The sequence below is a fragment of the Tachysurus fulvidraco genome, chromosome 1 (genome assembly GCF_022655615.1).
Source record: "Tachysurus fulvidraco isolate hzauxx_2018 chromosome 1, HZAU_PFXX_2.0, whole genome shotgun sequence".
Lineage (NCBI taxonomy): Eukaryota > Metazoa > Chordata > Actinopteri > Siluriformes > Bagridae > Tachysurus > Tachysurus fulvidraco.
In genome coordinates this window covers 3,301,345-3,323,530 of record NC_062518.1, presented here as the reverse complement: position 1 = coordinate 3,323,530, position 22,186 = coordinate 3,301,345, and the positions used below count along the sequence as shown (strand labels likewise).

At 42.7% G+C, this 22,186-nt stretch overlaps 2 protein-coding genes across 6 annotated transcripts in view; both read right to left on the bottom strand.

Annotated features, from left to right (window-relative positions):
- Positions 1-534: 534 nt before the first annotated feature.
- Positions 535-15,934, bottom strand: tent4b (terminal nucleotidyltransferase 4B). Of its 5 annotated transcripts, none has more exons than XM_027167637.2 (13): positions 15,654-15,932; positions 14,979-15,524; positions 8,116-8,239; positions 7,696-7,742; positions 6,900-7,020; positions 6,703-6,810; positions 6,423-6,551; positions 5,920-6,133; positions 5,253-5,379; positions 4,960-5,069; positions 4,310-4,506; positions 4,073-4,222; positions 535-2,343 (listed from the first exon to the last, which is right to left on the bottom strand). In XM_027167637.2, the coding sequence occupies exons 2-13, from the start codon at positions 15,473-15,475 to the stop codon at positions 2,191-2,193; spliced, it is 1,977 nt and encodes a 658-aa protein (XP_027023438.1). In that variant the 5' UTR covers positions 15,476-15,524; positions 15,654-15,932; the 3' UTR covers positions 535-2,190. The 5 variants fall into 5 exon arrangements, with proteins under 5 accessions (XP_027023438.1, XP_027023436.1, XP_027023437.1 ...); XM_027167639.2 differs by adding an exon at positions 2,795-2,845 and having other exon boundaries at positions 2,208-2,343; positions 14,979-15,934; XM_027167638.2 differs by adding an exon at positions 2,795-2,845 and having other exon boundaries at positions 2,210-2,340; positions 14,979-15,934.
- A 1,041-nt stretch (positions 15,935-16,975) lies between these two features.
- heatr3 (HEAT repeat containing 3) overlaps positions 16,976-22,186 on the bottom strand; it is an 11,603-nt gene continuing 6,392 nt past the window's right edge. Inside the window, exons 11-15 of the mRNA XM_047820590.1 lie at positions 22,125-22,186; positions 20,688-20,776; positions 19,348-19,491; positions 19,087-19,263; positions 16,976-18,842 (exon numbers count right to left, since the gene is read on the bottom strand). The exon at positions 22,125-22,186 is cut by the window's right edge and continues 75 nt beyond it. Coding sequence (XP_047676546.1) covers positions 18,729-18,842; positions 19,087-19,263; positions 19,348-19,491; positions 20,688-20,776; positions 22,125-22,186 — 586 coding nt within the window. The 3' untranslated portion in view covers positions 16,976-18,728. The remainder of the gene's footprint in view (positions 18,843-19,086; positions 19,264-19,347; positions 19,492-20,687; positions 20,777-22,124) is intronic.

Here is a 22,186-nt window from a genome sequence, read left to right as displayed (position 1 = left end):
AACAAAAAAAAAAAATCTAAATCAAATCAATATTCGGTGTTACTAACTTTTGCCTTCAAACCAGCATGAAGCGACGGCACGGCCCCCACAGAGCCCTGATCTCGACATCATCGAGTGCGTCTGGGATTACACGAAGAGACAGGGATGTGAGTAAGCCGACATCCACAGAAGATCTGTGGTTAGTTCTCCGAGATGTTTGGAACGACCTACAAGCCGAGTTCCTTCAAAAACTGTGTGCAAGTGTAGCTAGAAGTATTGCTGCTGTTTTGAAGGCAAAGGCTGGTCACATGACAGAAAAAAGAAATCTCAAACTTTCTTGACCATTTTGAATTATTTCAGCTGATTAGCTAATTCCTTCCCACCCAGAAATCCCAGGCAACATTGCTGCCCTAGCTCTGAATTAACGACCCTTCGACTTGAATTACCCCAGAAACGGACCGAGTCACGCTTTAAAACGTAGACGCTGCACATAAATTCAAAAGACCTATAATAAAAAGGACACACGGTGAAAATGCCACCTTTGTTGGTTGGTTTAATTGTGCTGAGGTTTATTGCATGAGTTTTCACGATTACAGTTCATCTGAAACCATCAGACATTCTCAATGGCACTATAAACCCTTCAAGCTCTTATGCTTTCTCCTTTCTCTGTCCCTCCTAACGTCATCTGTTTTCATACAAGTGTTAAATCTGATCCACTTGAACGTCAAAAAAAATATATTTATGATATCTATGGTCAAATCTGACAAGATGACTTGGAAACTCTGTGGAGGAAAAAAAAAGGGCTAGACTACCATCTAGTGGTCGGTTGATGTACTGCAGTGACAAAAGTTTCAATGAGACATGGGGGGGGGAAATGTAATAATAATAATAAAAAATAATAATAACAACAACAAAATAAAATCACCCCAGAAAGAAAAAAAAACATTAATTTCCATTTTATAACATAAGTAGACCAGCCACAGGTTAAAACAATTTGTTTAAAATGGTCACTGGGAAAAGTTTAGACAAAACATGGGAGATGGGTCATGGGAGAGTCCAATTGTTTGATAGAAAGAAACGTGACTTAGCCACAATATAAGATGAGAAACATTCACATCATCCTCATCTGCCCATAGATACACATATCTATCTATATATATATATATATATATAGATAATATATATAATATTATATATCTATATTTCAAGTCTTTGAAAAAGAAAAAATAAATATGCATACAATTCAAATAATTTGGGGTTTGATACTATACAGAAGAAAAAGGGGTTATAAATTGGGTAGTGATTTGTAAAATGTTCTCACATCAAGCACGAAGCTGAGACGAGCTCGCTTCTGCTACACCGACGATGTCAATTTCAGACGAATGAAAACGTGTGAGTGTGTGTGTGTGCACGCAACAAACAAAAACACACACGCTCGAACCGTTTCCGACAATTAGACATTCATGCACCTCCGTAAACGTAGAATCACAAACAGATACTGTACATCAACACCATATTCAGACACATGCAAACACACACACACACACACACACACACACACACTTCAGATGCTGATGATTAAATTAATTCCGTTTGGCTCTGTCAAAAAAATGTGACAATTCCAGTAAAAACCTATGAAATTTTTCTTATGATTTAGAGATATTTTATAATATATATTTTTTTTTTTTTGCTTTTTTTGTTGGTTTTGTTTTGTATAAATCCATCTAATTAACACATGGTAAAGAATTTCACTCTTTCAAAAGGAAAAAAAATGCAAAGAAAAAAAAAATCTTCATGCATAAATTATTTCCTGAATCTTAGTGATTGTATTTTTTTTTTCCTCATTTTTTAAAAATCTGAGCTTTTTTTTTTTTGTGTTTTGAAATATCAGTCTTTTTTTGTTTTTGTTTTTTTTTTAGTCCGGGGCTTCAAGATATTGCTCATCTGAGTCTCTGTAATTTTTCAATTTCTTTTCTTTTCTTTTTTTTTTTTTCCCCCCGAGTCTTTGGTCCTCCACACCGTTAAGAGAAGGGTCTCTGTGGCAGAGGGTCGATGAGGACGCCTAAAAAACTCCACCACACCAAGCACAAGCAGTAGAAAAGCCTGTGGGGAAGGAAGGAAGGAAGAAAAAAGGAACGAAGGAAGGGAAAAAAAACCCTTGTGGTCAGTGAAGTAAGAGCAGGCAAATGTCTGGGAAGAAAAGAGCGCCTCCTATCTGCACAGGTCCTCGTGCGCTGCCTCACGCTGGTTTTTCCGTCTCTTTCCGGCGGCGTGGTGATGGGCCTTGCTGCTTTGGTGGCTCTTGCTGTTCGAGATGCTCTGTTGCGCCGGAGAGCTTTTGTTCGGGCGAAACTGTCGGCTCTGCTGAGAGACGAGAACGAATGCAAACGATCACGATTTCATAACATCGACATGGCACAAACAAGAACCTACAGATCTCTATCGTCACTTTGACTGATGGAAACTGACAGTATGCCCCTCCCAAAGTCCCTTTAAATGCAAGTGAACCCTTCAGGTTATCTGGAATAACATCACAGCTGTAAAAACCTGGTGTACGAGTCGCAACATGACCACAGGGTTCCACAGGAAAACACACAGACTTTCCTGAGATTTGATCCTTTACTAAATCTACTAAAGCTAAATTAAAGCACACCGTGTGATACCTTTATATGTGTATTTTTTTTTTTTTTTTTTTTTTTTTAAAAACACACGTATTTTTGTTTCCGGTAAAAAAATGATTCATGATCTACGTATATTCAAAACCCGATTTCCCATATTAAATATTGTTCACTTGTGTTTGGAAATAATGCACCACCTGGTGGGATATTAGTGTGTAAAACAGTTAGGTGGGGGCTGATGTGTGTAGCTGTAGAGAAAAAAAAAAAGAATCACAAAATTCAGCAGTTTAATAACAGTTACAATAACATAACAGTTATCTCCTACACCTAATAACACATCCAAAGTAGGGCTGGGCGATACGGCTGAAAACTGTATCACGATATCAGCGTTTCATATCGGTCGATATCGATAATTATCAATGTTTTTTTATGACCCGTTTAAAATAAGGACCAGGAGAAAGAAAAATATTACGTTTAAACCTTTTTATTTTAAACTAAACCTTCCTCTGATCAGAATCCCCTCAGTTATTAATACAGAAATGTCAACAACCAGAAAAACTCCAATAATTATAATGTAAACATGAGTCTAAAGCCACAATGTACAATGAAATGGGGCAAGTCGTGGCCTAATGGTTAGAGAGTCTGACTCGTAATCCTAAGGTTGTGGGTTCGAGTCTCAGGCCGGCCACGACTGTGGGCAGTGGGCAAGGCTGCCCACTGCTCCGGGTGTGTGTTCAGTGTGTGTGTGTGTGTGTGTTCACTGCTGTGTGTGTGCACTTTGGATGGGTTAAATGCAGAGAACGAATTCTGAGATGTCACCGTACTTAGCCGTATGCCACGTCACTCACTCACTCTTAACTATTATCTCTTAACTTTTAAGGTGCAAAATGAAAGGAAAAGTAAGAAACGCTTAATAAAGTGTAATAAAATAGTGCAACAGAGAAACCTGAGAATTTAGTGCGAGGAAGTTCACTAGCTGTTCACCTTCTGGTGAATAAAGTGTGCAGTGTTTTGTAAACAGAAATAAAACTGAGGTAGACTGATACATCTGTAATATAAAACACAAACCTGATACACTACAGTTTGAAATATAAAACCTGCAGAGATATGAAAAAGTAGCTGACTTTTCCTCTTTTATTTACAATTTCCTCGCTCGCTGCGGCTCATTTTCTGCTTATCAGTCGCCGGTTACTGAAGCATGAGACAACGGTATGGCACAACCAAACATGATACTGTTACACGATTGTCGTTAGCCTGTCACTCCCTACATTGCTAGGTTATATTCCCTTTTTCCCCACAAAATAAATAAATAAATAAATAAATAAATAAATAAATATCGAACGTTTTATCGAACAGATTTTTTAATTGATATCGATCGATGATTTTTTAATTGATATCGATGTGTCTATCGCGATAAACATCGTTATCGCTTTATCGCCCAGCACTAATCCAAAGCATTTTTTATTTTTTTTTACCTTGCTGCCTTTGTGGCCTGTATTGGGTGTGGTCATGGGATGACACTGAGCTCTGTGATTGGACAGATTCCTCTCCGTGTTATCTCTGTGAGCGCCGGAGCCCCGGCCAGGCAGCTGTTTCACCGTCTTGCACGGCGTTCCGTCCGAATCCTGGACACGATGCATGAGAAAACATTCTGATCAGTGGATCTGTAAAAGTGAACAGATAGAAGAAAAAACAACACAGTATGCACTCACTGCATCGCTGGAAGTCGTAGATGACGGAGAAGGCGACGAGGACGAAGAGGGCGACGAAGGTGAGGAAGGAGGCGGGGAGGAGGAGTTGGAGGACGCTTTACTCCTCGGCGCCGGAGGAAGGACCACGATCTCGTCACGCAAGTTGTTGTTACACTCATCCAGCTCCTGAGGCTCCACCAGGAGGGTGACATCATTTCCTGTACGGACAAGGAGGAGTCAGAGTGTCACGACATTATCACTGTAGAATAGATGCTAGAAAAATATGACATTTATAAAGCTTTTAAAGATCATAAACGTTTACACGCTACACGAAACTGTGTATTGTGCCTAAATGTTAAACTGACATTTAAACAAAAACAAGACGAAGGAAAAATGAGCATAAAGCAAATGATTATTATTACTATACTATAAGCAGGTACACTGTGTATATACAGTACATTAATGACAAAAGGCGTGTGTAAAACGTCATCAGCGTTATGCTTGTGGCTTAAAGATAACTCCTTATACAGACACAAATGACTTGCCTCTTGACAAGGACATTTTACAGAGATACACTCATCTTAATTTCCAGCTTTGTGACACACACACACACACACACACACACACACAAAAAAAAAAAGAGGTTAAGCAGAACGGTCATGGGTGTGTACCGTTGCAGTTGAGGGCCTCCTCGGTTTGCGACTGTCCGCCCCAGTGCTCGTTGATCCAATCGCGATACTCTGCTACCTCCCTCGTGATGCGGATTATTCGACCCAGGATACTGAGAGAGAGAGAGAAAGAAAAACACAGATTAGATTTAGTTATGAATCACTCATATTGTGTTTCAGGTCTGGGCTTGTATGACTGTCACAGTTTGTATAGAAGTGTGTGTGTGTATGTGTGTGTGTGTGTGTGCGTGCGCGCGTGTGTGCGCGTGTGTATGGGTATGGGTGTGTGTGCACACCTTTCAGATTTGTTGTTGGGGTAGTGCTTGGCGATGGGAGAGACGGCGTGGCTCAGGACCACGTAGGCATAATCGAATGCCTGCTTCACCTGCATGGCTCCATATGAACTCCTTCCCACATCATTGCCTAACACACACAGACACACACAGACAGACACAGACAGACACAGACAGACACAGACAGACACACACACAGACACACACACAGACACACACACAGACACACACACAGAGACAGACACACAGAGACAGACACACAGAGACAGACACACAGAGACAGACACACAGAGACAGACACACAGAGACAGACACACAGAGACAGACACACAGAGACAGACACACAGAGACAGACAGACACACAGAGACAGACAGACACACAGAGACAGACAGACACACAGAGACAGACAGACACACACAGAGACAGACAGACACACACAGAGACAGACAGACACACACAGAGACAGACAGACACACACAGAGACAGACAGACACACACAGAGACAGACAGACACACACAGAGACAGACAGACACACAGTCAGAACAATATAGAAAAAATCTTAAGAAATGTTCCAATCCTTACACTTGATCGTGCATGGGCGTGTGTGTGTGTGTGTGTGTGTGTGTGTGTGTGTGTGTGTGTGTGTGTGTGTGTGTGTGTGAGCATACCAGGCTGCAGTGGATCTTCGATGTACAGCATGGACGGTCTGTATCCATCCAGCATGCCTTTCAACACCTCGTCTTTGGCTACGTATGAGCCGCCATCTTTAATCCTGATGCCCGTCTTCAGGTAGTTAAAATGGCGGCCGTACAGTTCGAAGAACTCTATGAGCAGGACGCCCATGTTGGAGTTGGGACTGCACACGTCCTCTCTGTAGTGTAGCTATAAAACATATACGGCCATTGGTGAGTTCCCATGACTTTCACATCCCATAATAACGACATACAAGTACAGCTGCTTTCATAGACTGTCAAGTTCCTTTGTTGTTGTCTGTCTGTTTGTTTTCCTCCAACTTCCAAAAGGTCCACGAATGTGTAGAGTGATGTTAAGCTAACGTCTAACCTCAGGACCAATCAGGTCACAAGACATGACACGTCACATCAAAAGTATTCAGCCTCAATCATTGATGCTTGGTGTGCGTGTGTGTGTGGGTGTGTGTGTGTGTGAATACCTGTAGGAAACTGACAGCCATGAGAAACAAGCTGTAGGACCCAATGCCTCCAGTAAACACCTCATTCAGCTCTCTTTGCAGCAGGAACTGTTTTAGCACCAGCACCAGGTACGGCAACACAGGGAATTTCTGAAACACACACACACACACACACACACACACACACACACACACACACACACAAAACAAACATTGACAAGTTAAAACCTATCTTGGTCTACATTCATTTAGAGTTGTTGGCATGCACACATTGACCTCGCGCACACACACACACACACACCTTTTTGAAGTCCTTGATGAGATTGGCAGCATTAACACCACTGTGCACATTAAAACTGATGTCCACTTTGACCTCAGTGCGAGCGTCTGTCAGTTTGATAATCGGAACCTGTGAGGACCCACAAACATACAGAATATCAGTTTCATTACATTTTAAATCTAGTTGCAACCACACACACACACACACACACACATTACCGTTGCTTTATCGAGCACTTTAACCGAATTCTCGTCAGCAACGTTTCTCTTGCGCAGCGCCTCCTCCAGCGTCCACAGAGGAAGCGTCTCCCAGTTTCCAAACACTACCAGGTCTATATCACTGACACACACACACACAGAGGTTTATAAAGTCCATACACTCACCATTAACATAAATCCACAGACACTCCTCAAAACACACCGCTTGAACATTTAGCTGGACTCTTGACGACATAGCGTATCGTTCGACGTTCACAAAAAGATGACTGACAGAATATCAGTACTGTCCTTAGGATGAAGCAGATTCTGTACTAAATAATTTCTTATCCTCCGCTCACCTCCTCCTCCGTCCATCTGAGGACCGCTGTCTTCCAAGGGCACTCATTATTCTGCCTAAGATTATGTTTAATCCTAAAAATAACTTGCACGGTAGGAGTCCAGAAAGACTTTTTGTGAGTGAAATAACAGAACCACCACCTAATGGTCCAACACCTACACAGACCTCACATCAATTACTGTAATTAACACTTGTCTTTGGAGCCTAGACATATACAGGACAATATAATACTTTACTACAACTTAACCTTGCTTTAAACCAACAACATTAAACTACTTTTACTCCTTTGTTTCATTCACAATGCAAATAATCAAAGTCCTATATATAAGCCATGGGTGTTTTTTTTTCCTGGTAAGTTTCAGATAAGAGTTTCAGCGTTTGTGTAAATAAGTCTAGACGAAAGAATACGTTACACACACGACATATTAATACTCAAACGTTTAGAGAGGTCAAACTTACCTTGTAGGCAAATACAGTCCGGTGCTGAAACTGCCAAAGACTTGGACCTGTCAACATGAGGAGAAATTATGAATATAAAATCACACAAACACACACTCGCTCGCACACACACATACACCCGCTCGCGCACACACACACACACTCCCTCGCACACACACACAAAATTTTGACTAACAATTTAACAACTAAAAACATTGCTAACAATAAAATATGTTTTCTACCCAAATCATGTTATTTTTTTCCATAAATAAATAAATAAATAAATAAGCAAACAAACAGCATGGCAAAATCCTGCATGTACTTACAAGACAGAGGGCTCGAGTGGGAGAGCAGAATTTAATAAGAGCGACTCCGTTTAAAAAAAGGGAAGATACACACCTACTCTCACTCTCTCACACACACACACACACACATACATACATCTGCACTGGGCCACAGGTCCTTGATGACTTTCTGAATTCTGTCGACGACTTCCAGCCTCATCCGATCTTCCTCTGGCCGAGGAGAGATGTACTCGTAGAAGTCTTTGATCTCCTCATGGAGCCTGTAGTAAGTGGGAGAGAGACAGAGAAGTCAGAGAAGAGTCCGAGTTGAGGTAAAACACTGCTTCTGAGATTAGGACTAGCATGATCTGAAGGGATCACACACACACACACAGACAGACAGACACAGACAGACAGACACAGACAGACAGACAGACACAGACAGACAGACAGACACAGACAGACACACACACACAGACAGACACACACACACAGACAGACACACACACACAGACAGACACACACACACAGACAGACACACACACAGACAGACACACACACACAGACAGACACACACACACAGACAGACACACACACAGACAGACACACACACAGACAGACACACACACAGACAGACACACACACAGACAGACACACACACAGACAGACACACACACACACACACACACACACACACACACACACAGACAGACACAGACAGACACACACAGACAGACACACACACACACACACACACACACACACAGACAGACACACACACACAGACAGACACACAAGGTTTGGATTTAACCATTCAGTTAAGCATCACCAAAAATGGTGACAGCTTTAAAAAGATACGTCCTTAAAGTAAATGTGGGGGAGGAAACCTGACCTTTTAGCAATTACCAAAGAAAGGCTGAAAAAGTGAACCACTGAGGTCATGCATCTCTGCAGGCAGAAACAGGTTATAGGGAAGAGGTAGCTCAGTGGTTAAGGCATTTGTACTGAAAAGGACAGGATGGTCCACTAACCAGACACTGTTGGGCCCCAGAGCAAGGCCCTTAACTGCTCGCTTGTATAAAATCAGATAAACATAAGGTCACTCGCCATAAATGTAAATGTCACAGCTTGATTTTATTGGCTGCTAACAGAAACCCTAACCCAAGCCCCTCCCACCCACCGGTCTGCAGAGATACGCTTTCAAAACAGATGGACTAATGACTGCAGAAGTCGCTGCGTGTTTTTGCCGCACATCCTCAGATGACAGAAGTTAAGGAAGGAAGGAAATTCCTAACGCCCCATTCTGGAGATCTTCCTGGACGACGAAAGAGCTTTAACAGATGTTTTAAAGTACATGCAACAGCTGCAGGGCAGCACGATAAGAATATAAATCTTGCAGCGTGGAGTTTAAAGGACAAATAATACGGAGCTGTGACCAACCCCATGTACCGTTTTTAAATAATCCTGTTTACAGAATATGACTCGAGGTTTAAATACAAGCCTGTTTGTTCTTCAGATCTTAAGAATCAGCATTGTGTGTAAAAACAGTGGAGTTGGCAACCTGTTCACTTTGGTATAGTGAGCCGTTTGGGTTTCAGTTTAATACAACACGCTACTGTGTGACTTTCGTTTCCTCAGAACTGCCTCTCGGACCAAACAAGCACACGGGGATCGAGTTCAGTCCTCGGCAGCCAATCGGTGAGCCGTCTCGGTCTCCACAAGTTACATAACCACGTGACTGACGACACACACACATCCCCCTCCACATACACAGGAGGAGAGATAAACAGAAGCACGGGTATATGGGACGCGAACTACAAAAACAATGCATGCACATACATGCACTGTTACGCTGGGTGAAAGCAAACAAACTCATTTCTGCAAGTCTACATGTAATCCGATATTACCAAGTAAGCTCAGAGCTTCTGTTGCTGAACATGACACCATGCCTGAAAACAAACAAACAAATAAACAAACAAAAAAACAACACAAGGTGTGGTGTGTCTGTCGTGTGCGACATCTGTCTTGTGTCGGCCAACATCACGTATTTGCAGAACGGAGCGCATTATCGACACCGGCGTCCGTGTCCGATCTAAGCTGATAAACATCCAGCCTTACAAGCTGATTTCATGTCTGGGCAACAAGTAGTTCAACAACAACAACAACAGAAAAAACAATATTCCCGTATTCCAAAATATCCTCTCACATACGGTACGTTTTCAAAACGACCGTTTTACACATCGTACAGAGCGTTTTCTGGTTAATGGTAGAACGGGTTTTTAACAGAGTTACACGCACCAATGAGATTTTCCACTCAGGTTCAAAGAAACCCGAAATAAACAAGCAAAGTCCGGAGCATAGTGTCGTAAATATAACTCTCCCACTGACCTCGTGGTTAAAATGTATCGAGAGAAGATAAAGGCACACCAAAGGTAAGGGTGCGATGCGAGTACAGAAGGTCACAGCTCATAGCCCACGCAGTACATGTTTTTTTTTTTTTTTTAAAGGTTCAAACATTTAACATAACAGCTAATTTCTTTTAGCCTAAATAGTAGGGCTGGGCGATATGACTGAAAACTGAATCACGATATCAGTGTTTCATATCGATAATTATTGATATTTTTTATGACCCATTTAAAATAAGGATCAGGAGAAAAATATATCCAGCAGACCAGCACGAGACCACGATATGGCGCAAACAAACATGATACTGTTACATGATTGGCTGTTAGTGTGTCACTCCCTACGTTGCTAGGTTACCAGAGAGTGAGTGTCTTTGTTAATGCAACTAAACTTGCTTCGCGACCTCCGTTTTCTTCTGACGAAGAATAAAAAATATCGAACGTCTTATCGAGCATATTTTTTATTGATATCTTGTGTCTATCGCGATACGTATCGTTATCGTTTTATCGCCCAGCCCTACTACTACTAATACTACTAATACTACACTGTACTGTAATGTTATTACAGTAGTGTTTACACCGATTTATTTTTCACTTGGTTTCTGCCTTTAAAGACTTTTAGGTATTAGTTCTTAAAAAAAAAAGGATAAACCAACATCAAGACCAGAAAGCTGTCTATAGAAGGAAATCAAACCCAAGCAGAAACATGAGGTAAACTTGCATTATCCTGAAAATGAAAAAAAAAAAAAAAAACAGCAGCAGTGTACTAACAACCAGACAAAAAAAACAATAGTAGGCGATGAAAGAAATGTCAGAGCTACCAAAAAAACAACAACAAGTGGGTCATCCGCAACGACATCCAAAAGGGCGAGGGTGAAGAAATCACAATTCCAGCGCTGGAAGAAGACTCACAGAAAAGAAATCAAGACTAATCAGTAAGAATCAGACATTCGCAAAGAGCCAGATTGGATTCACAAAGAAGTATAAAAGATGAGCTGCAGAAGTTATTGAAGAAGGATCGGTGCAAAGAGTGGAAGAAGACGGGTTCTGTTCGAGATCCAAATTATACAAGCTTGTCTTTGAAACACCGGTGGTAGTGGTGTGACGGCTCGGGCTCGCGTGGCAGCTTCTGGTACATTCTCGCTAATCTTTATCTTTATATAGAAGCAGAAGGAATTTAGCGGCGTCGAAATTGACGAGGAGGAACTTCTCACTCACTCACTCGTTTTCTACCGCTTATCCGAACTACCTCGGGTCACGGGAAGCCTGTGCCTATCTCACCCTGGACGGAGTGCCAACCCATCGCAGGGCACACTCACACACTACGGACAATTTTCCAGAGATGCCAATCAACCTACCATGCATGTCTTTGGACCGGGGGGAGGAAGTACCCGGAGGAAACCCCCGACGCACGGGGACACCATGCAAACTCCACACACACAAGGCGGAGGTGGGAAACGAACCCCGACCCTGGAGGTGTGAGGCGAACGTGCTAACCACTAAGCCTCCGTGCACCCCCCCCCATGAGGAGGAACTTCATCAGCAGAAATGATATTAAAAAAAAAACACAGTGTAGTCAACAAAGGACTTCATCAGCACAGTAAAGTGGAAGTGGTTTTTAGACGGCTAGATTTTAGACCAAGCGAATCACTTGACCTTAACCCATATGATCAGTATTTCATATAGTAAAGAGGAGACTTGAGAGAGAAAGAACTGAAAACATTTATTTTATCTCATTTTTTTTTGTGTGTGGATGTCAGTCACTCTCTACACAATCTACAGGCTACTTTGTGTGTTGAACGTATTTACACATTAGATCTACTAGATTATAATCTACTAATCTAATATCACCTCACCTCAAAAACATAGCTCTATGATTATGACTGATGAACAAAATCGATTTAAAAATGGAATTAAATGAAGCACTGATATTCTAAGCACTGTATGCACGGTAAGAGCAAGACCGTCGTTTTAACGATCTCTTTTGTGGGAGATCTCCAACGGGTCATGAGGATCCCAGACGATTCACACAATTGCTCTTTTCTAATGATCTGTGCGAGTTCACATGTTCACTCTGGCCATCAATCAGGCTGTTGTTAAATAAGGAAGCATGCTGGTCTGAGGGGCCTGAAGGGCCTGAGATCTCTTCAGCACCCAAAGAAGTGGGAATCCCTAAGACCAACAGAGAGGACTATTTTCCTCTCACTTTCTATTGTGCTGTTTTTCTCCCTCACTCTTCCTCTCTCTGTGCTGTTTATGTTCAGCTCTCTCTCACCCTCCCTCCTTCCCAATCTCTTTCTCTGTGCTTTCTGTCTCTCTCCTCTATGCTCTCGACTGTGATCGGATATCTCTGTGTTCATCTCTCTCACTTACTCCTTCTCTCTACTGTGTTCATCTCCCTCACTCACTCTACCGTGTTCATCTCTCTCACTCACTCCCTCTCTCTACCGTGTTCATTTCTCTCCCTCCCTCCCTCTCTCTACTGTGTTCATCTCTCTCCCTCCCTCCCTCCCTCCATTTTGTTCATCTCTCTCTCTCTCTCTCTCTCTCTCTCTCTCTCTCTCTCTCACTCCCTACTTTGTTCATCTCTCTCTCCCTCATTTTCTCTATTTTGTTCATCTCTCACCCTCCCTCTTTCCCAATCTCTTTCTCTGTGCTTTCTGTCTCCCTCCTCTATGCTCTCGACTGTGATCGGGTATCTCTGTGTTCATCTCTCTCACTTACTCCTTCTCTCTACTGTGTTCATCTCTCTCCCTCCCTCTACCGTGTTCATCTCTCTCCCTCCCTCCTTCTCTTTACTGTGTTCATCTCTCTCTCCATCTTGTTCATCTCTCTCACTCCTTCCTTCTCTCTGCTGTGTTCATCTCTCTCCCCCTCCCTACTTTGTTCATCTCTCTCCCTCCCTCCCTACTTTGTTCATCTCTCTCCCTCCCTCCCTACTTTGTTCATCTCTCTCCCTCCCTCCCTCCCTCTACTCTGTTCATCTCTCTCCATCCCTCCTTCTCTCTACTGTGTTCATCTCTCTCCATCCCTCCTTCTCTTTACTGTGTTCATCTCTCTCCCTCCTTCTCTCTACTGTGTTCATCTCTCTCCTTCCTTCTCTTTACTGTGTTCATCTCTCTCCATCTTGTTCATCTCTCTCCCTCCCTCTCTCTACTGTGTTCATTTCTGTAACTCCCTCTCTATTTTGCTCATCTCTCACTCCCTCCCTCTCTCTACAGTGTTCAGCTATCACTCCCTCCCTCCCTCCACTGTGTTTATCTCTCTCCCACTCTATACCATGTTCAGATCTCTCTCATGGATGATCTAAAGGCTTTCCCTCTGGTTATTTTTTTCCCCTCACAATGGCACACGTCATATCAGGAACTCCCTCGCTCCGTGGCCGCTGACTGGCTGGCAGCTCGGTGACATCACCACGGAAGGGATCGGGTGTCGGGGCGCACGGAGGTGGAGATTGTTTTGGACAGATGGGACTCGCTGTGCTGCGAATATAAACAACGCCGGACTCCACGCTCGCCACGCAGTACACACTTACATATGACACCTCCTTTTACTTTATTTTGACAACCTGACTATTTCTACTTCAATAAGAATTTGGGATTAAAGTATAATCTTGGATGAATAATTTCAACAGCCATGAGAAAATGTGGGAACTTTAATCCCTTTAATTACAACTTTCCTGATATACCACTTAAGAATGTTAGATTCACAAACAAAACAAAAAAAGACAGCAATTAACACACAAGTGAGAAAGACATGAGAAACAGCAGTGTAAAGCACGATGATGAAGTGTTTAGGAATTCTCCACTCTAAACAAACACTTCATATTATTCGAACGACCCGACCGGCCCTTTCTGTGCTTGAGGCTTTGCAAGCTGCTACACATTCCTGTGTTGGGCTGGAGATGTGTGCAAATAAGTTCACACCTAACGCTGCACCCAAGCAAAGCGCACACTAACTGCTCAACAAGTGAATACAACCGGTGATTGAAAATATGTTGGTACCATGAGACATGCCGTGGAACAATAAATAATTACACGATATCATTCCAGATAATTTGAGTGTTAGAAAATAAATAAGGAGATGACTTTGGCATTCTTTGGCAACCTTGGTTATATTCTACGACACTGAAAATAAAAGGTTTTCTATGCAAGATCTAAGTTACAATCAAATGACAGGTGGAAAAAGGTTAGGGATAGTGATAAGGATGTTAAATGGAGTTGTGTTTGGAGATCAGTCTTGAAAGTCTTGCTACTAAACATTTCTCTCTGTGTTTATGGGTGTAGCAGCCATTCAAGGAAATGTCACCTGGGCTCACTAACACTAGCTTATCACACTCACTCACACACACACACACACACTCTCTCTCTCTCTCTCTCACACACACACACACACAATCGTGGCATTTAAAAAGGACTCCTTCGCTTTAACCTGTAAGCAAACCGAATAAGGATAAAACATTTGACAGATTGGCCTTGTCCATGTGCTCACTGATCAAGCACATGGTTCAAGGGGAAAGTCGAGAGAGACAGAGATACAGACTGACAGAAACAGACAGAAACAGACAGAGACAGACAGACAGAGACCTGTTAACTAGCTAAGCTGAACCGAGACTCACCCTACAATTCCCCCGGAGTAGTTTCTACGTTTCCACGGTGTCCCGTGGTAGGGGCCCGTGTCTGTGCCCCTGTATCCGTTGAATAAGAGACTTTGGTTGAACCCGAATGTGCTCGCCTTGTTGTCCCGTTTGCGCTTGTTGCGCTGCGCCGCTGCGTCCTGCGCCCCGCTACACGCTCCCCCGGCGCCGCCCCGGCCTGCAGCCGCCGCAATCCGCTGGTTGTAGTGGTTGTTGTTGGCGTTATTGCTGTCTAACGGTATGAAGTCCCGCTGCTCCGAGATTTCCCCAGACATGACTCGGTGTTTGTGCTCGGCGCAGTCGTGCTGTCCGGCCCCAGTGGTGTCTCCGCTCGGCTTGGGGCTCGAGCTGTATCCTCCTCCACCTCCTCCACCACCACTACCCGCTGTTACTATCGATGCCCCCGCGCTGCTGTTGCTATTTCCGTTACCGTGAAAGTACAGGTTTCCGAGGCCCTGCGTCGTCTCCCAAATCTGCATCCACAGGCTGTTAGCAGGTCCGCGCTGTTCTGGTTGAAACCAGGCGATTCTAGGATCCATCAAACGGCCCCAGAATTAAAAGGAATAATAATAATAATAATAATAATAATAATAATAATAATAATAATAATAATAATAATAATAATCCGCCGAGTTGTGTTTATCACTGCTAGCTAACCGGAGAGCGCGAGACCGCTAGCTTAGCTTAGCTTAGCTTAGGTAAGTTCTCCCAGCAGCCGTTTAAATTCTCCACAGCAGTAACCCGACGTCGCTGTAGGATCCCGTTAAAGCTCTGAGGAGATTTGTACGGCGTCCACGAGAGGAAACTGGGACGAAACGAAACCGAGAGTCGAGCGGAGAAAAGCAGCGTTCAGTTGTGTCGAAGTCAACCTGCCCTTCCTCCTCCTCCTCCTCCTCCTCCTCCTCGGGCGCTCGCTCTCGACCCTTCAATGGCGGACAGGAGTGCACGCGAGGGCACTATTGCGCAAGCTCGTCAGCGCGTTCACGCGGTCATTTAAAAAGCACAAGTGCGAGAAGTTTCCATACGTAGGTTCAGATCTCCTATTCAAATTTATTCCGCAACGCTCGAATATGGTTGGTCAGGAGGTGGGGCTTATGTAAATCAGTAAGCAAGCCCATAAGTAGATCCGTGTGTGTGTGTGTGTGTGTGTGTGTGTGAGAGAGAGAGAGAGAGAGAGAGAGAGAGAGAGAGTGTGTGTGTGTGTGTGTGTGTGTGTGTGTGTGTGTGTGTGTGTCTGTCTGTGTATGTATGTATGTGTGTGTGAGAGTGAGTGAGTGTGTGTGTGATTGGTTTGAGCTGGAGGCAGTTTTTAAGGTGGATCAGCAACAACAACAGGTTACTACATTAGGTGAAATTGCAATCATGAGCTGTTGTATAAGAGGAATAAAACTCTGTTGGTTAAGCTGAAAAAAACAATCAACTTTATTGTGCTTAAACACTTTGTATCGGATGATTATTACTCATTATTAATGAATTAATTTTCATATCTAAAATTTCTATATATTTACTTATATATAAAACCCGTTTGTTTCTGGGCATCATGTTGAAAAACACATCAATGCATCTATCCTAAGATATAACTCGAATCAACGATTCGGCGAGTCGCATAATTTGACTCACCTAGAAGAGTCGACTCTTACGGAACCCAAAAAGGCTCAATTATGTTTTTGTTTATTTTTCCAGCAAACCAGGAAATATAAAAATATTTGCCTAATCATTTGCAATTTGTTTAGATAATTACTTTACAACTTTTCATTTTAATATACAAGATAATGTCACTTTGCATTTTATAATATTTAAATGAATGATATTTAATTGTGTCTTGGGTGACAATAATTCCGGAGTTGCTACGAATCGTCATCTCGTAATCAGTCACCGACGTAATTAAGAGTCGATTAGTACATTCATATGACTCAAGTGAACAATGTAAAACTTCAGGTCTGTCTAGATGGACATGGAATTCACAAAGCCACAGCTGATGCCTGGGGAGTAGTTTTAATTTTTAAAGAGAGAAACAGAAACCCAACAATAATAAGTCTTGATAATAAAAATATGCAAATTAGATGTAAAAGTGGGTGTTTCCATAATATCAGATATTCATGAGATCATACAGATCACGGTTTGCTGTACGAAACGATGCAGACTTCCAAAATGTCATGCTTTAATGACAAAAAGAAAATGTCAAACAGAAAATTCACACCAAACCTTTTCAGTCAGAGCTCTGATACATGATCATGCATGTCATTTCATTTCCAAAGCAAAACAAAAACCTAAACGACGTCTTGGGAGAGTAAACGATTAATATGGATAAAGAAAATTTCCCCTCGGAAATACATCTGTGTAATCGATTCTACACAAGAGCACGAAGATAAACGGATTTCCATAACGTTTATTCTGACATCAGCGTCTTTATTTCTGCGCAGTTAAAAAAAAAAAGGAACGATAGTTTCTGTAAATATACGTACGCATAAATCTGCGTATATTTATTCCCGACAGTACGAGTGCCAACGTTGTGAACATGGATAATTCTTATTCTTTTGTTCAAAAATGAAGTAATATTATTATGTTATCTTTTAGCGATCGTTTCTATAGCGACGATATCAGCTAAGTCTCGTGTTACCGCCCCGAATCGCTTCCTCCACGTTGAAACGGTTTTGGATTTTTATGAAGCACCGACATTAGACTCCTTCCACCGATTGAACTATTTATTTACAAATAAACGATCGTTGTCGATCGCCGCGAGTGAGCTGTTACCATAGAAACGCAAAGACGTACGTTCGTAGGTTCGCCGTAGGTGGAACTCATAGTTATAGGAAGGAAACAGAGAACTGAGCAGTGATGTTAGTATAAATTACATTAATGATGTGTGAAATAATACAAAAATATGTGCTCGTGTATGTAGTTTCGTCGGCCGACGACGACGACGACGCACGCAGAGTAAAGAAGGCGACGCCGGACCCCGCGCGTATCTCGCAAAACCGTTAAACGCCACGATCTGACCCAGTACGTGACTTTTATATTTATATAATTTCATACATCATTAAACCATATAGGATTTCATGCTTTAGCTTTTATCTTCCGACTGAAGTTTTCTCAAAAAATTACCTTTAACGCTGTCTCACTATAAAAGAGAGAGAGAGAAAAAAAGACGCATTTTGTAGCCGATTATTTGGGTTTGTCCTTCAAGACCCCAATCGGGAAAATATTCAAACCCGCATCAGAACATAACATATTCTCCAGAAATAAAGCAAAACACCCCCCCCCCCCCATCATATTAGACCGTAAAACGAGTCGGATCTGCGGACCCCCGAGACGTTCCGTTTTAAAACGAGGAAAGAAATTTCGCTCTCGTGATTAATACAGTAAAAAGAAATAAACCGAGTGACTGACGGAACGGATATGATCTTTAAAATACGTATAGAATTCATTCTACATACACTGCTATAGACCAGGCTCTTAGATCTTTTCAATCAGAGTATTATCTAATACACTAAAAAGTCACCATAGAACTTTTTCCTTTAAATTCTCATTCTTAAATTAACTGCAACTCAAATCTAGAAACTAGAGCAAACACGCTGTTGTTTTCTGTAACTGCAGTCACACACACACAACAAAAAAAACTGGCCTGCCAGTCCTACAGATCCCTGACCGGAGCTTTAAACTCCAAAACCTCACATTTTTTTTTTTTTTATTTCGGTCGAGTCCGTCGTGTCCGATTCCTTTCCCGGTTCGTTATTTCTTCCGCAGTGACTCCAGGTAGCCGACGAACCTGCGCAGGTTGATCTTGACGTTGTCCAGGACACACAGCTGATCCGGGCTGTAGGTCCCTCGGCCTTCCTTCCGGATCTGCTGAGCAAAACCACAGTGAATTATTATGTCTGAAGGCTGCGAGATTTCGACTGATGTATGATCTCCTGATAAAAAACGATGATGATGATGATCAGATGGTACGAAGATTAAAAAATATCTACGATCACATCTGCCATCATTTGCCATCAGGTAGACAGCAAAAGCAAGAATCACACATCGTAAACCGAGCTTAAGTGTTGTGTGTGTGTGTGTGTGTGTGCGTGCATGTGTGTGTGTGTACCTTGGCAGCGAAAGCAGGCTGCAGGGATTTAAGAGCAGCGAGTAGGTTGATGTTTCGCGCTGCCTGTTCTGCCTCTTCGCCGTCTGCAAAAACGTCGAACAGAGCGTCCAGAGCTTCCCCGCACGCCACCAGATTCGTGTCTTTGGACGCTACGCTCAGCAGTGCGTTACCTATCAGCTGCAGAGTCGAGATAACAAGAAAACTCATCATAAAGCTTTATTACCGATTCTGGATTAAAGCACAATATGCGGAGACGTTCACCTGCAGCGTCTCAGCAGATCCTTTGTTTTTAGCCAGCGTGCTTCCTGTGATGCCCAGAATGGCCAGAACATTCACCCTCACGCTCACCACATCACACTGCAGTGCTGCTTCACACACACTCATCAACTGCTGTGGGCTCATACACTGCGCGCACACACACACACACACACACACACACAATGCGCTTGATAACATTCACATAACCCGTGACAGATTGTCTGCTAAATATCGGTAACATCACAATAGATATTGATGCAATTTTTATATGTTGTTATTAATTTAAGACAAATATAAAGTTTTTCAATTTTATGAATTAATTTTTTTTATACAATTTTGAGAGATTAACAGCATGGAGACAGAAAAAGAGAGGGAGAGAGAGACAGACAGAGAGGGAGAGAGAGAGAGAGAGAGAGAGAGAGAGAGAGAGAGAATGACAGAGCAGAGAGAGAGAGAGACAGACACAGACAGAAGGACAGACAGAAATAGGCCGTGAGCAGAGAGACAGACAATACATAAAATGACAGAGCAGAGAGAGAGAGAGAGAGAGAATGACAGAGCAGAGAGAGAGAGAGAGAGAGAGAGAGAGAAAAAGAGAGAGAGTGAGGAGGGAAATAGACAGACAGAGATAGGAAGAGACAGACAGACAGACAGACAGACAGACAGACAGACAGACAGCTCTCTCAGACAGATGATCCAGAAAGAGATAAATTATTTTTTAATTACTGATAATGTATAAAATGTATATTTTATGTTTTCAATAATTAAATATTATTTGTAAAAAAAAAAAAAAAAAAAAATTCACACAGAAATAAGAATAAAAAAATGCTTCTGACCAGATTGATATTTAATAATCTGTTTTTTTAAGATCTCAAAAGAACAAACTGCACTAAGTATTTAATGTCAGCTGCTTTTCAGTTTGTACCTGATTCGAATCTAATGTAATCTATGAAACACCTCAGAAAACTGAGATACATCAAAATGATGATAAAAAAATAAATAAATCCCAAATTCTAATTTAAATGTATTTTTCTAAACCACCATCATTTCAATTTATTTAAAATTTTCTTATTAAATTCGATTCAATTCCATTTAAATTCTATTGCACATTTAAAAAATATCTTTTTTTATGAAACTGCATGAATTCTGGTTCTAAATATAACCTCGATTTATTATTTACACTCGGTGATTTATTTAAGGAGCGTCGTCTCATCGGCTGATTGTTTAGCGGGTAAACGAGAGCCACTGGTTAAGATGAAATACTTCTTAAATACTCTAAAGTACAGAAGGGTTAAAAATAAAGCCTGTGTGTGTGTGAGAAGGCGTACGGTGTGTGTTCTGACCTGGGGGATATTTTTGGAGGCCATTATTTGAAGCAGCGAGCGCATGGCGCTGGTTACGGCTTCCAAGAACTCGTCGTCCTTCAAAACATCTGCAACAACAAACAACAGACGTGCCGACGTTATCGTGTTCGACGTCGTACGCACGTGCCGACGTTATCGTGTTCGACGTCGTACGCACGTGCCGACGTTATCGTGTTCGACGTCGTACGCACGTGTCGACGTTATCGTGTTCGACGTCGTACGCACGTGTCGCCGTTATCGCGTTCGACGTCGTACGCACGTGTCGCCGTTATCGCGTTCGACGTCGTACGCACGTTTCGACGTTATCGCGTTCGACGTCGTACGCACGTGTCGCCGCTATCGCGTTCGACGTCGTACGCACGTGTCGCCGCTATCGCGTTCGACGTCGTACGCACGTGTCGCCGCTATCGCGTTCGACGTCGTACGCACGTGTCGCCGCTATCGTGTTCGACGTCGTACGCACGTGTCGCCGCTATCGTGTTCGACGTCGTACGCACGTGTCGACGCTATCGTGTTCGACGTCGTACGCACGTGTCGGCGCTATCGTGTTCGACGTCGTACGCACGTGTCGGCGCTATCGTGTTCGACGTCGTACGCACGTGTCGCCGTTATCGTGTTCGACGTCGTACGCACGTGTCGACGTTATCGTGTTCGACGTCGTACGCACGTGTCGACGTTATCGTGTTCGACGTCGTACGCACGTGTCGCCGTTATCGTTTTCGACGTCGTACGCACGTGTCGACGTTATCATTTTTGACGTCGTACGCACGTGTTAATGTTCTCAATGAAGCTGAAGCTGTTCCTTTTGTCGTTTCCTTGTATAGTATTGTGTTATTTATGTCTGTACCTTTGAGAGTCACAAACTGCTGGAACCAAATTCCTCGTGTGTGTCAACACACTTGGCCAATGATTCTGATTCTGTAGAGCATGACGACGTCTCATACACACCAAATTATTTCTATATCCATGAATGAAACTTTACATTTATTACTGTGAAACATCCCGAAGCCAAATTAGTTCCTACGTTATAGCAGCCCTAAACATCCTCCCCTTAACGCCCCTAAATATTAATCGTCTGTTTGGTATTTCCCTTCGAATGAGCCGTTACCATAGAAACGATACGGTGTTAGAACAAACGTGCTAATATTACAGCTGTACAAAATAAAAAAAAAATGACACCACGGTGTTGTTGAACATTCCCGGCCATGTTAACGTGTTGCTATGGTAACAGATCGTGCACGCAATTGAATCTAACCTAACATGTTGAGTCGTATCAGAACGCGACGCTTTTTGTGTTATTTGTTTATTTAAGGGTGCTCGATTAAAATCTTTCACCCGATCAGATATGAGAATTCATCTCTCTCTCTCTCTCTCTCTCTCTCTCTCTCTCTCTCTCTCTCTCTATCGCTCTCTCACCCGCCGAGCTGAAGACGAGAGACGAGAGGTGCTGAGCGACGGCCTGCAGTCCTGCAGCTCCA

Coding starts and splice junctions, on each gene's coding strand:
- tent4b (XM_027167635.2), bottom strand. CDS start 15,535: ATGGATCCTAGAATCGCCTGGTTTCAACCAGAACAGCGCGGACCTGCT. Junction 5,380..5,919: donor CGAAGATCCACTGCAGCCTG/GTATGCTCACAC, acceptor TGTGTGTGTTAG/GCAATGATGTGGGAAGGAGT. Junction 2,344..4,072: donor CAGGCCACAAAGGCAGCAAG/GTAAAAAAAAAT, acceptor CTCGTCTCTCAG/CAGAGCCGACAGTTTCGCCC.